This window comes from Eptesicus fuscus, chromosome 19, assembly GCF_027574615.1.
Source record: "Eptesicus fuscus isolate TK198812 chromosome 19, DD_ASM_mEF_20220401, whole genome shotgun sequence".
Taxonomy (NCBI): domain Eukaryota; kingdom Metazoa; phylum Chordata; class Mammalia; order Chiroptera; family Vespertilionidae; genus Eptesicus; species Eptesicus fuscus.
In genome coordinates this window covers 45,499,536-45,515,147 of record NC_072491.1, presented here as the reverse complement: position 1 = coordinate 45,515,147, position 15,612 = coordinate 45,499,536, and the positions used below count along the sequence as shown (strand labels likewise).

General features: G+C 42.6%; 2 protein-coding genes across 10 annotated transcripts in view; one reads left to right on the top strand and one right to left on the bottom strand.

Moving 5' to 3' along the window:
* The window catches only part of LOC103287589 (E3 ubiquitin-protein ligase RNF139), a 50,569-nt gene that overhangs the window by 3,517 nt on the left and 31,440 nt on the right, over positions 1–15,612 (bottom strand). Inside the window, exon 1 of one of the 4 annotated variants that reach the window (XM_008143280.3) lies at positions 501–703. The exons of 2 other annotated variants lie outside the window; for them this stretch is intronic. In XM_008143280.3, coding sequence (XP_008141502.1) covers positions 501–601 — 101 coding nt within the window. In that variant the 5' untranslated portion in view covers positions 602–703. Of the gene's footprint in view, positions 1–500; positions 704–15,612 lie in introns of those variants that run through there. One more of the 4 variants, XM_054708683.1, reaches the window with a different exon arrangement.
* Positions 712–15,612, top strand: part of TATDN1 (TatD DNase domain containing 1) — a 32,519-nt gene continuing 17,618 nt past the window's right edge. For 2 of the 6 annotated variants that reach the window (XM_054708690.1, XM_028147904.2), the window contains exons 1-2: positions 712–767; positions 7,258–7,323. In XM_054708690.1, the coding sequence (XP_054564665.1) occupies positions 746–767; positions 7,258–7,323 (88 nt within the window). In that variant the 5' untranslated portion in view covers positions 712–745. Of the gene's footprint in view, positions 768–1,048; positions 1,071–1,171; positions 1,220–7,257; positions 7,324–11,649; positions 11,700–15,612 lie in introns of those variants that run through there. The other 4 variants (XM_008143281.3, XM_054708692.1, XM_054708691.1 and 1 more) reach the window with 4 other exon arrangements.

Genomic DNA, 15,612 nt, shown 5'->3' with positions numbered 1-15,612 from the left:
CCACTTCCCAGCTATAATACCTTGAGCAAGTTACTCTGTCTCTAGTTCCTCATCTGCAAAATAAGGCTAAATAGTCCCTAACGCTCAGCGTTGTTGTGAAGACCCAAGAAAACAATGCACACAATATTATTAATAATGCACATATTAATATTAGGAACGAGGTCATACAGACAGCTATTATTCAGCGAGCGCTGGAGGCGTGACAACTGCAGTTTTGGGCACTTTCCTTTATTTCACCGAACCGTCTGCAACCCTCCCTGCTGAATGCTGCGTTCTTAACAGAAAACTGAGGCCCGGGCCACAGAGGCAACTCTTCCAGGTCTCGAAGCCCAGGGGCGACGATGTGGGGCCTCGAACCCGGGCCTGCGGGCCGAGGGGCCGCCTTCCCACTCCGTCCCCGAAGTCCTTGAGACGTCCGGTTCCCTGGGGACTCCCGGCCTCCGTAGGCTTCCCCAGCGTCAACCCCCCGCGCCCTGGGCCCCCTGTCCCCCGTCTCCCACCTGTGGACGCAAAAGGACTCCAGGTGGCGCAGCGCCCGCTTATAAAGCCGCAGCACCTTCTGCTGGTGCGTCAGGTAGGCCCCCGGCGCCGAGAACGCCATGACGGCCGCTCACCTTCAGCGGCCGCGGGGCCTCCCGGGAAACGGAAGCCCGGCGGCTAGGGGGCGGGGAGGAGGCCGGAAGGGCGGGGCGACCGCAGCCACTTCCGCTTCCGCTTCCGCCCAGGAGAGCCCGGCGACGCGGTCATGAGTCGCTACAAGTTCGTGGGTAAGAAATTGGTTTTCCTCGCTGCGGCCACCGGGCCCAGGGTGAGCTCTGGCGTTTCTGGAAGTGGCCCGGGCGCCCGGGGCTTCTGGGCGCCGGTCCTGTCTGCTTCTCGGTGTCGGTGCTGGCTTCAGGGCGGGCCTGTTTGTGAAAGGCCTCGCGTGGTGCGGTGATGGTTTGTGCTCCTTTTCACGGGTGCGTAGTCAACAAAAAGAAAAAAAGGAAGCACAGCTACTGAAACACAAAACAGGCGAGTCACGATAGTCTCCTCCTCCCCACGTGCACCTGCCACCACTTCCCCTCTCGGTGGGTAAGAATGTTTACTGCCGGGCGCTTAGGAAACCCCGCGGGACCGGGCGGGCGTAGGATTGGGACTCCGGCGTCCTCCTGAGCTTAGTTTTCCGGTGTATGGAGCGGAGCTTCTTGGCCAGTTGTCTTGTGGATTTGTCTGTTTGGTATGTGGTGGTGTCTAGCTTGTTCTCTAATGTTCTGTATTTCCTGTGAGCGTGGAGTTGTATCTAAAGGCAAAGCAAGTCTAAAACAGTTTTAAAATGCCCTATTTGCTGTCCCTTTGCATCCCTAGATTATAGGGGACAGTGATAAGACATGATTCACTGAGCCTACACAGTGAGGAAATGTGGTTTTCTTTGGGTTGCAAACTCCTCTCCCCCCCCCCCCCCCTTATTTTGTTTTGGGAAATAAAACTCATTAATACTGGGAGTAATTTTTAACAGTAAACCTGGTACTGCTTTTAAAGCTAGCTAAAGAAAGAAAGAAATGGAAAAGAAACATTACTGATCCGTATAAGGTGACATGATACTAAACATATGAGTCCCTCAATTGCCCTCCCTTCTCAAATCAGAAGTAGTCATTTTTTCACTTTGCCTTTATTAAATTCCGGTCATTCAATCTCACTCCTATCTCTCACTTTCTTAGTTTTTCAAGATGTTTATTATCTTTGGCTGGAGCTGGATAGAAATTGATTTTCATACAGTATTTCTTTACTTTTTTTTTTTTTTTAGTTTATCGATACCAGACATACTTCTGATAGGAACTTTTCAATTTAAAAGATTTTGACCAAGTTAAATAGCATTTTGCCTGTTTTTTTCCCCTTTTTCTGTGGTTGCAGCATGAGTCTGAGTATAAACAGATTAACTTACATCTGGCAACTTAATGATGCAGTCTTGGATTGGAAGGTTAATCACTTAAGGTGGGATGACAGTACAGGCAAAGCCCTGGAGCAGAGGTCGGCAAACTCATTAGTCAACAGAGTCAAATATCAACAGTACAACGATTGAAATTTCTTTTGAGAGCCAAATTTTTTAAACTTAAACTATATAGGTAGGTACATTGTTATTAACTTAATTAGGGTACTTCTAATTTTGTGGAAGAGCCACACTGAAGGGGCCAAAGAGCCTCATGTGGCTTGCAAGCCACGGTTTGCCGACCACTGCCCTAGAGGCTATTGTGGGTTTGGTTCCAGACCACCACAGTAAAGCGAGTCAATCATTTTCTGGTGGAGGGTCTTGCCTTTCATTTGTAAAACACACAACATCTGTGAAGCGCAATAAAATGAGGTATGCCTGAATAGGTAATGTTGACTGAAATTCCATTTGTTGTTGGCATGGTACAGAATTTGTACTGTGTTCAGTAATAATAATAACAGTTACATTTTATAAGGCTTTCAGCTTGTAAAATGCTTTCACATTCATTTTCCAAATTTAGCCACATTTCGTCCTTGAAAGGAGAAATGTTATGCCTACCTTACTGGTTCGGAAACGGGCTCAGGCCTGCTGATTTACCCACAGTCGTTCTGCTAATTAGTCCTAATGCCAGATTTCTGACTCCAAAGCCCATTCTTTCCTTAACTACAGTTCCTGCATTGTATCCTATTTCTTGGAACTTTCTTGGACATTGAATACTTTTAGATGATAATTTTGAACATTCTGTGGTTCCCTTTATATTGACTTGTTAATTATTTTTAATTTTTATTTATTGATTCTATTGTTTTAAATAATTTTTATTGCCCTGCTGGTGTGGCTCAGTGGTTGGGTGTCGACCTATATTCCATTCCTGGTCAGAACACATGCCCAGTAGGGAGTGTGTGGGAGGCAGCCAGCCAGTGATTCTCTCTTACTCTCTGAAATCAATAAAAATATGTTTAAAATAAATTAAACATAATTAAAATTAAATTAATTAATTAAAATTGATTTTTAGAGGGGGAGAGAGGAACATCACTGTGAGAGCCGAACATCGATCAGCTGCTTCCTGCATGCCCGAAACCCTAGCATGTGCCCTGACTGGGAATCGAACTAGCAGCCAACATAGCCACACCGGCCAGGGCTTTAGTTATTGATTGATTTTTAGATACAAAAAGGAAGGGGGAGAGAGAGATAGGGAAGGTATGGATTTGTTGCTCCACTTATTTATGCTTTCATTGGTTGATTCTTGTACGTGCCCTGACCTGGGATCAAACCCGCAACCTTGGTGAATTGGGAGGATGCTCTAACCAACTGAGCTACCTGGCCAGGGCGACTTGTTAATTATCTTAATCACCCTGCAGGTGGTTGTTTGCTGGTGAATAGGGTGACTAGGTGGGTGGAGAGTGGGAGGCACAGAGGCCATCCACTATCAAGGAGAACTTCTTATAGGAAACAAAAGTGAATCAGAAAAAGAAGGTATTTGCCTCTGTAGGGGAGGAAATACTTCCTCCTACCCTCTTAGGTTCAGTGGCTGGGCCTGAGAATTAAACACACATAAGACAGATTAATAGGAGAAAAGCATACAAATTTTATTTTTTCGTATATATGGGAGTCTTCAAATGGAAAATAAAGACCCAAAGAAGCTATTAGGCCCAAAAGCTTAAGTGAAGATGTGGTGAGACAGAGGGACTTAAATTGTGGAACCGTGACCAGGAAATATAAGGGGAAGCTAATAGAAGATAAGGGTTATTTTGGGTTTGTTTGTATAGATACATTATGACTTTGACTTTCAGTCTCTGGTGGTAAGAATGTCCTCTTCCTGGTATAGGAAGGGCACCTTTCTTATGGGAAATTTTATGACCTCCTTTTAGCTGGAAAGGGGGAGATGAGAGAAACTTTCCCGCACCTGCTATTTCTCAAGTGCCTTCAGCTCAAAAACCCCATGTGCCAAAGCTGCATATTTTGGGGTGGCATGTTTGGAACACGTTCGTCAAACTTAACTAAGGTAGTGGAGCCTATTCATCAAAGCACAGAAAGCAGCTTTAACTACAGGCTGAGGAATACACCTCAGACAAACCATATGTCAGAGAGAAAAAAGCTTGGGGCTATAAGTCAAGAAATTTTATATATATATATATATTGATTTCAGAGAGGAAGGGAGAGGGAGAGATAGAAACATCAATGATGAGAGAGACTCATCCATCAGCTGCCTCCTGCACACCCCCAACTGGGGACTGAGCCCGCAACCTGGGCATGTGCCCTTGACCGGAATCGAACCAGGGACCATTCAGTCCGCAGGCTGACGCTCTATCCACTGAGCCAAAACAGGTCGGGCTCACAGGAGATTCTTGCAGAAAAGGGAAGAAACTGGTGGCTGTGCAGTATATCCCTACAGCCCAGTGCTCACTTGGGTCCAAAGCTGAATGTAGATCTCTGAAGTATGCTGAGACTTAGGGCCTGAAAGACTCCTATTGGGAAGAGGTGGGCTGTAGGGGGAAATGGGATCACTTGGAATTGGCCTCAGTGTAAGCATTGAAAAAGGATTTAGCATCCATCCTATTAGGGTTGAGATAAGGACTTGGAAATTGGAAAGGCTTCATAATTGAGCCTCCAAGCTAATCTTTAATTCACTTTTAAAATTAGTATCAGAAAGTATACTTGTTAAATTTGCTTGGTTTGGGTTTCATTTGTTTTTCCCTTCGTTTCTGGGAAAAGATTGCTTTGGACAAATTCTGATTTCTTTGCTGCACAAAGGGGAAGTGGCCTAAGAGATGCAGATGGGCTCCGTGCTCTCAATGACCGTCTGGAGAATGACTAGACTGACTCCTGTGAAGGATCGTTCTAGGCAGAAAGGCCGCTCCTCTTCCCAGGGTTTCCTTTCCCTCTGCCCCTTCCCTATCTTATTTCCTGTCCTTATGGAAAGAAAATAGGTGCTGATTTCTGTGATCTGGGCATCCTCAATGAATTTGTGTTTTATAATATTCGATATTTGTGTGTTAACAGTCTTTTAATTGTACTTGTTGTGAATTCATCTCCCACCCTCCACTGACATACATGCTTTTGCATATCTTTGAAGTTTTCTGCATTGTGCTTTTCTCTTGTGGAATACTCTCTCCATGTCTCTTGAATTACCCAAACTCCCATCTTGCAAGGTCTGTTTTAATGTTGAAGCAGCAGAGCACACTGAGGGTCAGCTTGGCAGAAGCAGAGTGAGAATATACTAAAGAGAAGCTGGAACTCAGCAAAAATGTGTAGAGGTCTATTGATGGGCAGCTGTCTCTCCACAGACTTGGAGATTGTCCTAGTGCTAAAAGCTCAAGGGTATGTATTTTAAATAAGGTGACATTGTTACTGGCCATAGCCATCACAACCTGACTTCATGTCCTATTCTTCCCCTTGTTCTCTTGTACTCTGCAGCAGGATTTATCAAGAATAGCACTTGATAGTTGAATCGGATAAGTATTTGTTGTGTGCCTTGTAGGATATTTAGCAGCATCCCTGGCCTGAAGCCTAGATGCTAGCAGCACTCTCCCGTGTGTGGCAACTAGAAATGAATGTGGACATTGCTAAATGCTATGGGCGGGGGAGTTCGGAGAAGAGACATGCTGCAAAATCGCTCTGCATTGAGGACACTACAGGCTCAGTGCATTTCTTCCAGGCTTATACCTACACACATCTGTGTGCAGAATGCCCTTCCCATTAGTTTTAGCTTCAAGAGGACCTCTTTTGTGAAGCTGTTCTCATCACACTGCCAGAGCTGTTATTGCCTCCCTTTTGTGCTCCTATGCTGACAATGTGCTGTTTAAGTGAAAAGCCAAGATGAAAAGAGAGAAAAAAAAAGCCAAGATGAGAGGCAGCAAGCACTTATTTGAGTTAGAAAAGAATTGCACTCTGGGAAACACTGATTCAGGCAGAAACCTAAATAGTTTTACAATTATGGGGTGAAGGCAAGGGATAATTGTGAGAAAGGTAAGGGGATAGAAGAAAGGAATTTCTGTTTGTGTTAATGAGCTAAGGAGGGAAGTTCTATAGGCGCAAGTAACTTATTCTTTAGCTACACATGGTGGTACTAATTCTAAAGAATTATCAGGATTTCTGCTTTCCTGTTAACTTTGTAATCAGTTAATTGGAATATGCCATTGTTTGGCCCAGCCCAAAAGTTATTTTGTCCAGTTTAAACATTCCAAAGTTTGAGGAGTAAGATGTGCAAGGCAATTGCTCTGGGTGGCTGCTCTGACTCCATTTTGAAGTGGCTCCATTTATATTATTTTCACACAACCATTGTGCTAGGTTCTAGGGACAGCAATGAAGATAAACATTTCTTGCCTTCTGTTGCTTAAAGTGTAGTTTATTATATCACAATTATATTTGTAGTTCCCATATAAATTTCTGGAGGGTGGGACCGAGTATTGGGCCTTACTCATTTCTGTGTTCCCTAACCCCTTACCATGCTATTTGGCACAGAGTTGGTCTTCATAAATATTTGATGAGTAAAGGAAATAAACAATTTACTCTTCTTTCTGCATCTGTACTTGCATTACCCTAATCCAGGTCCTCTTCCTGGTAAATGTGAGCTCTTGCCTATTTCAAGCAGCTATCCTGACTCCTTGCTCCCTTCAATTCCTTCCCTCCACAAAGACTCCAGAATGAGATGTCCAGAATGCAAATCTTACTCCTTTGCTTAAAAGCCATCAGTGCTTCTTGCTGCATCTGATACTTTAAAGACAAGTGTCTGTAGTAGCTGAGTCTGGCCTTTTCTGGTCACTCCTTCCCTACACTTTTTTCCTGCAGCTAGAATGGCCTGTAGTTCTCCATACTCATTGTGCTATTTCACACCCCAGAAGCTCTGCTCCTGTGATCTGGGCATCCTCAATGAATTTGCTTCCTCTTGCCTGCAGTTTCCCCTCTTCTACTGGGTAACTCTCACTCAGCCTTCAAGATTCAGTTCAGGGACCCCTTCTTCTGGAAGCCTCTGGGCCAGCTCCCAGACTAGGTCAGGTGCTCCTCTTCTGTGTCCCACAGTACCAGTGTCTACTTGCCGTGTTTCTTACTGTCTGCCGCTGGGTCTGCCTTCCCAATTCCCAGTTTCTTGACAGCAGGCATTCTCTCTCCCTCATCTTTGTAGCCCAGGTGTCCAGTACAGTGACACAGTGACTGACAAGCTGCAGGCACTCAGGTTTTGTTGAAGTGAATGAATGTGAGGATGAAAAGTATGAGCTTTTATTTAAACAAAAGGTTTCACATAGAGGCTCTTCATTATTAATCATTTATTTTTCCTTTGCTTTCCACAGATATTGGTATCAACTTGACAGATCCTGTATTCAGAGGAATTTATAGGGGGATTCAAAAGCATCAAGGTAAATGTTTTATTGAGGTAAACAGTTTCTCTATGAAGATAAATAGTCTGCCTCAAGGAGACCTAGAAAAGCATAATACACTCTTACAACTGAAATCTTAGACTTAATATGCATCTTGGATAAACTGTAAACAAAGTGAAACACCTATAAGCTACACTGATAAACTGTGATAGTGAACACTTATAATGCACCTGTTTAACAGTGAATCAGGCCCTTATCTGAAGAAGTTTATAATTTCAAATATGGAACTTTTCAAAAGCCAAACAAGTAATTGTTCAGTCTTTCAGGCAATCGAACAGTAAGGGCACATAATTTAAAAATAATGTCCAGTTGAACATCAGTAGAATGTCTGGTTTTCCTAAAACATTTCAGTGGGGTGACTAAGTGAGAATGTGGTTTAGGGAATGCAGTCCTCCTCCTGTCTTGCCTCTCCCCCTTTCCAGCCCAGTCCTGCTAGATCCTACACATCTGCAGTACAGGTGGGAAGAGTAGTACCTCCAAAATTGATGGAAAGCTTAGCCAAAAACATTCTATTTATCACATCAGTTACATTTTTAAAAAAATATATTTTATTGATTTTTTTACAGAGAGGAAGAGAGAGGGATAGAGAGTTAGAAACATCGATGATAGAGAAACATCGATCAGCTGCCTCTTGCACAACCCCTACTGGGGATGTGCCCGCAACCAAGGTACATGCCCTTGACCGGAATCGAACCTGGGACCTTTCAGTCTGCAGGCCGACGCTCTATCCACTGAGCCAAACTGGTTTTGGCACATCAGTTACATTTTTAAAAAGCTTATTATGTCAGCTACATGACTAAGCAGGAAATGATGGTGACAAGTTTTTTAATTTCTCCAATAAACTAGCCTGTGTGTATTGCCTCAGAAAATTACTATATTTGTCATTATGTAAGTACAAATAGGAAAATTTGGTTTTGTGGGTCTGGATGATATGGAATTGCACATTTCACCTGCTCAGTCAGAAGTTAATCTCACTTGATACTAAGGGAAAGATTTAAATATAGGAAATGTAGATGTCACTTGAACAAAGAAAGATTAATGTTAGCTTTCCTTAACCTTACCTCAAAACTTAATTTTCCTACTTCATTTAGAAGTTTAGATGATGTTACTTACATAGTATAGTTAGAAAACTGAATAAATTACATTCTGCTTTCTTTGCCTCCTAGCACTCAGAGTTCATGCTTTGTGACTGGGTGTATATGTTTGTATATGTGTGTCTATGAAATAAGTGTTATAGTGATCAATATCAGTATTATTCTAGTCTACACTAATAATAATAAAAGATATGCTAATTGACCGTACCTTCGTGATGCCCACCAGCCAATCAGGAGTGAGTATGCAAATTAACCCAACAAAGATGGCAGGTTGATTTGCATACACAAGCACCCAGGGGCCGGGGGCAAGACGCATCATTACACCACCCCAGCCGCTCCAGGCCTCTGGGCAGCGTGGGGAGGCGGAAAGGCAGCTCTAGGCGAAGCGAAGGCAGAAAGGCGACTCCGGGCCAGAACAAAGGCTGTGGAGGAGGAACCAAGATGGCGGCATAGTTAAACAACTAATCTGCTGCCTCACACAACAATTTCAAAAATACAACTAAAAGACAAAAACGTCTACCACCCAGAACCACGGGAAAGCTGGCTGAGTGGAAGATTTACAACTAAGAAGAGAAAGAAGCACAATCGCTGAAAAGCTGAGGTACGGAGGCATGCGAATCGGGCCGGCGGCGGGCGGCTGGGTGCGCGGCTTTTCTTCAACCCGCAGGGAGACAAGCTCCCGATCACTCTGAAATCCAGTTTCTGGGGACACTCGGGGGACCCAGGCACCTACGGGGAGAAGCTGGACTCTCGGCCATTGGGTCGGAAAGTGAGAGTGACTTTTTTGCAGAGGTTGCCCAGCAATCATTGTTTACTGCGCTGGAGCGCGGGGTGCAGGGACTTGGAAACGTGGAAAGGCAGAGACGGCTAACAGCAGCCATCGCCGTTGGCCACGCCCCAGCCTAGTGACGCCCTGAGACCCCGCCCTGCACATTCTACAAACCCGCCCAGGCTCCACACAGCGGCTTTTGCATATAAATGGCCTGTTCTGGCGCAGCGCAACCAAATTAACTGCAGCTCCAGTCAGACTGCTCCAAAACCGCCCAAGCAAAGGAGGAGAAAACTAGCCCTTGCTGTAGCTCCTGCTGGGGGACACACAGTACACAAGGGTACACCAAGAGTGTCCACCTCAAGTAACTGGGAGGCTGACCCGTTGAACCAATAGGACGCCTAGTACACAAAACTACCCTACCAACTTAGGGAAGCAGAGAATATGAGAAGGCAAGGAAACAGATCACAAACCAAAGAAATGGAGGAGAACAAGCGACTGGACATAGAGTTCAAAACCACGGTTATAAGGTTTTTCAAGAATTTCATGGAAAAGGCCGATAAATTCAATGAGGACCAACTAGAAATTAAACATACACTGACTGAGATAAAAAATATTATACAGAGACCCAAAAGCAGACTAGAGGATTGCAAGAATCAACTCAAAGATTTGGAATACAAAGAGGCCAAGGACACTCTTCCAGAGAAGCATGAAGAGAAGAGAATTCAGAAAGTTGAAGATAGTGTAAGAAGCCTCTGGGACAACTTCAAGCGAACCAACATCAGAATTATGGGGGTACCAGAAGAAGAGAGAGAGCAAGATGCTGAAAACCTATTTGAAGAAATAATGAACGAAAACTTCCCCCACCTGATGAAAGAAATAGACTTACAAGTCCAGGAAGCACACAGAACCCCAAACAAAAGGAATCCAAAGAGGACCACACCAAGACACATCATAATTAAAATGCCAAGAGCAAAAGACAAAGAGAATCTTACAAGCAGCAAGAGAAAAACAGTTCGTTACCTACAAGGGAGCTCCCATATGATTATCAGCTAATTTCTCAATAGAAACCATGCAGGCCAGACGGGAGTGGCAAGAAATATTCAAAGTGATGAATAGCAGGAACCTACAACCAAGACTACTCTACCCAGCAAAGTTATCATTCAGAATTGAAGGGCAGATAAAGAGCTTCACAGATAAGAAAAAGCTAAAGGAGTTCATCACCACCAAACCAGCATTATATGAAATGCTGAAAGGTATTCTTTAAAAAGAGGAAAAAGAAGAAGAAAGATAAAAATTATGAACAACAAATACATATCTATCAACAAGTGAATCTAAAAGTCAAGTGAATTAAAAATCTGAGGAACAGAATAAACTGGTGAACTTAATAGAATCAGGCATAGAATGGGAGTGGATTGATAATTCTCAGGGGGAAAGGGGTGTCTGTGTGGGGAGTAAGGGAAGAGACTGGACAAAAATCATACACCTATGGATAAGGACAGCGGGGGGGGGAGGTAAGGGAAGAGGGGGGTAGGAACTGGGTGGTGGGGAGATATGTGGGGAAAAAGGAGAAACAATTGTAATCTGAACAATAAAGATTCATTAAAAAAATAATAAAATAATAAAAAAAAAGAACAAAGGCTGTGCCGGCAGCCAGGGAAAGGAAGGCCCATTCTGCATGAATCTTTGTGCATCAGGCGTCTAGTTTATAATAATTAGTAAAACTGACTGTCCTACTTATATACGGTTCACTAAGTTGATAATTCTTTGTCTAAATTAAATTTTGTAGCTATTCTAGAAGTAATAGTAATTGAATTCCAATCACATTTACTCTGATGCTTAAATATAAAATTAGGAAATAGGTTTTTATGACATAATGGTTTAAGTTTGCTACAGGCCTCTCGGACTTTAGTAATTACTATTGATCTCCCCCAAAAGTTTGTTACTTAACAATAAATTTTAGGAAAAGCACAAAGCAACTGTCAGAAAATAAAAAAACTAACCTTCCTCAATGGGGATAGTAATTATAGAAATACAGCATTAACTAAAATTTAAAAATAGATGCTATGTTTTGGGGGGCATTGCAGGTGTACTCTAAAAAGCCATAGTAAAAATAATCTTAATGATTTCTGTTTTTAAAGATCTACCAACAAGTTTGAAATTCAAAGCAAATGGTTTAAATTGTAGTCAGTGAATTCATCTTCAGTTTGAACCTCTGAATTTTGTCACTTTTGACTCTTTTGGCCAACAGAATAAAAATACAAATAAATAACTTCATCTAGTTTGCCTTTTATGGGTTCCTTTTTCTAAGATTATCACATTCTATTCTTACAGGTTAAGTACTTGTTAAATAGTATTGATTTGATTTTGATTTAGTAAATGTGACTTATAGATAAATGGAGTTTTATTTACCAGGCCCTCTTTGGGGTTCATCTTTTACAGATGACTTACAGGATGTAATACAGAGAGCTGTCCAAATTGGTGTTAAAAAGGTAACATCTAGTTTTTATTACTATTGAGATATTTTTAAAAATTAAATTTTTGTTAAAATACTGCTGAATAGAAGGGGAAAAGCCAGTATCACTTGGCTGTTTTGAGTATATATTGTTAATGTGTAATATTATCAAGTTAGTGAAGTAAAGTATGTCAGCATGTTCTGTTCATGGCAGTTTAAATGACACAAGCCTCATGGATAGTTAGTTCTTCCATGTGATCAGAAATAGCAAAATCTCTTCGAAATTTTTTTCAAAGCCTGTCTGAAATACCAGGCATCTGAAGAGGCAACCTTAAATACATTTTATGACATACTTTATTGAGGTAAGCAATCATAAAAAGACATGTATCTGTCACCAAGCTTAGTTTTTATGATATGTGGATGTACAATTTCAAGTAACTGAGGGGACATTTTCATTTTTTAGTAATAATTTGATTAGGAAAATTCCTACTATTTTAGAGAGTTCTTTAGTGGTGTGGTATCAGCACACTTGGTGGCCACTGCTTCTGCATTGAGTAGTTTCCATTTTAAAAAGTGACACTGCTGACTGAGTTCTGCAGTCTCCAGCTCTAAAATTGTATGTTACTTGTCATAAGTAATAAGAAAGGATAAAAGTTACAACACTAACTTCTCCTTGTGTGGTCATTTCACTTTATGAAATGCTTTTCTGCACATTTTGAAATATCAAGCTTCTAAATTTTCATGTGTCAGCCATGAATAGTCTAATCTTAACATTCTAGTCACACACACATGGATTTAGGAACAACAGGACATCACAAACCTGGCTTCCAACCTCAACTTTATTCTTTATAGCTTTGTAACCTGGGGTGCTTCATCTCTTTAGATCTGTTTTCTCATCCATACATGGAGAATCATATAGTGCCTAATTGAGTTGTTGTGAAGGTTAAATAAAATATGGAATGCAAAGCACTTGGTATTGTGTCAGACATAAACGACCTTTATAATGTTTACTAGAGGCCCAGTGCACGAAATTCATGCATGGGTAGGGTCTCTAGTGGCTGCCGGCTGCTGGCCAGGGCCTTCCTTTGTTCCGCACCGCCCTCTGGTGGTCAGCGCGTGTCACAGCAAGCGATCAAACTGGTTGGTCGAACTCCAAAGGGACACTTTGCATGTTAGGCTTTTACACACACACACACACAACTAGAGGCCCCGTGCACGACATTCGTGCACTGGGAAGGGGGTGTCCCCTCAGCCTGGCTTGCACCCTCTCTCAGTCTGTGACCCTTTAGGGGATGTCTGCCTGCCAGCTTAGGCCCACTCCCCGGCTTAGACGCTCAACATAGGAGCTTCCCCTGGTGTTCAGTGTGCGTCATAGCAACCAGTCGTTCTGCTGCTCAGTTGATTTGCATATTAGGGTTTTATTATATAGGATAGATGATGGAAGCCTTCATCATTTTATCATCGTCATATTGTAAACTTAGAGAGGATACTATGTCTTACAGTCTTGCCCTAATTTTTTCATCTATTTGGGCAAGTTAGAGATAAAATAAAAAGATTTGATTAGAAGCTATTTTATATAATTGAAATACTGAATGTGGGCACCTGGTCTTGCATTAAATAATTAGGTAGTGTTACTAAAGTTTCACAGTATTTTTTAATATTTTATATCCTATGTTTGAGAGGCAGTTGAGGACTTAATTATGGCTCTGCATTCCCAATGTCTATCACATTAAAAGTTTAAATTGCTATATGAAAACGTTAATTTATCATTTGTACTTCCTCTGATTTTTAAAAAAATATATTTTCATTAATTACAGAGAGGAAGGGAGAGGGAGAGAGAAACATCAACGATGAGATAGAATCATTGATTGGCTGCCTCCTACACACCCACACTAGAGATCGAGCCCGCATGTACCCCGATTGGAAATCAAACTGTGACCTCCTGGTTCATAGGTCAATGCTCAACCACTGAGCCATGCTGGCTGGGCTTTCCTCTGATGTTTTGTCTTTTTCCTCTTTAGGTGTGTATCTGGAATGAATTCATCTAAGCTCAGTGAAACTCTTGAAGTATGCTTTTAAGAATAATATGTCTTTGTACTTGACATCTTTACAAGAATGTCACTTAAGCAGCACTGCCTCAGCAGTCACCATCAACACATACTAGTAGCTCTTTAGTGACATTTTCCTATAATCAAATTAGCAGAGATGGTGTTCTAAGTGCCTCTAGTGGCTATCTCTGTAGAAGTATGTTTCTTTGCCAAGAGCCATAAATTTCCCTACAAAGAATTCATCAATACACCAAACCCAGTGTTTCTTAAGCTTTTGGTATCAGAATCCCTTCATGTTTTCTAATGCTATTGACCCCAAAGAGCTTTTATTTATGTGGATTTATCTGTTGCTATATACTGTATTAGAAATTAAAACTGATAAAAACTTAAATATGGATTTATTAATTAATTTTAAAATAATGCTATTATATAACAAACTAGAGGCCCAGTGCATGAATTCGTGCATGGGTGGGGTCCCTTTGGGTGGCCCGCAGTCCAATGCTGCCTGCAGCTCCTACCTGCAGCTCCCACTCATCCTGGCCCCACTGTGCCTGCCTCAGGCTTGCGCCCAGTCAGTCCCAATTGGGAGAGGCTCGTGCTGCCTCAGCAGCACTTGCCAGCCATGAGCTCTGCCTCTGGTGCCCTTCCAAGGGGAGTGGCCTGCAGGATCGGGCTGAATCTGACTCTCTGACATCACCCGAGAGGTCCCAGATTGCGAGAGGGCGCAGGCCAGGCTGAGGGACCCAACCGGTGCATGATCGGGCGGGGGAGGGACTGCGGGAGGGCTCCAGGGCATGTCTGGCCCATCTCACTCAGTCCCAATCGGCTGGACCCCAGCAGCAAGCTAAACTGCTGGTTGGAGCATCTTCCCCCTGGTGGTCAGTGCACATCATAGCGACTGGTCAACAGTGTGCCCCCTGGTGGTCATTGCCTGTCATAGCGAGCAGATGAGCAGCCGTAGCATATCATTAGCACATTACACTTTGGCTGTTTGGTTGTTCTGCAGTTCGGTCTATTTGCATATTACCCTTTTATTAGATAGGATAGCATATTTTTATGAAAAACATTTTCAAAACAAAAATAATTTAGTAACATGAATGGAATTGTTCTGCATTTTTTAAAAATATATTTTATTGATTTTTTTACAGAGAGGAAGGGAGAGGGAGAGAGATAGTTAGAAACATTGATGAGAGAGAAACATCGATCAGCTGCCTCCTGCACAGTCTCCACTGGGGATGTGCCCGCAACCAAGGTACATGCCCTTGACCGGAGTCGAACCTGGGACCTTTCAGTCCGCAGGTCGACACTTTATCCACTGGGCCAAACCGGCTAGGGCTGTTCTGCACTTTTTTACATCTCTTTAATGTCTGGTTTAATAGAAGACTGCTGAACTTTCATGTCTGTGTCTGTAATCTGTCATGATACTACACATTCTGTATCCTCTGGAATACCTCAGTGCCCACTGACAGAATGAGTGTGAAAGGAAGCAGCATCACAGTATTATGAAAATGGTTGACCTCATATATCCCCTGGGGTTCTGGGCTGACACTTGGGAGAACTGCTGAATTACTCAGCCCTATGAAATCACTGAGTTAGATGAACAGAATTAAAAAATCGGAGGTCTTTAGTTATTCAATCTTTTGCAATGTTTCACAACCTGATCTGTGCCTTCAAGGAACTCATGGTCTAATAGGAAAGAGACATGTGAATGCATTCCAGTAGGTAGGAGTGGTGAATTCTGTGTATTGTGTGTCTGTGCATGGAGAGGAGCAGACGGACCACTCTACATATAGGAGATGATCCTTCAGTTGAATTTTAAAGGAATGGGAGGTGTGTGACAGTGAGAGATAAAAGCATTCTGGAAAAAGCAGTAATGGGAAGGTATGTTTGTGGAACAATTGC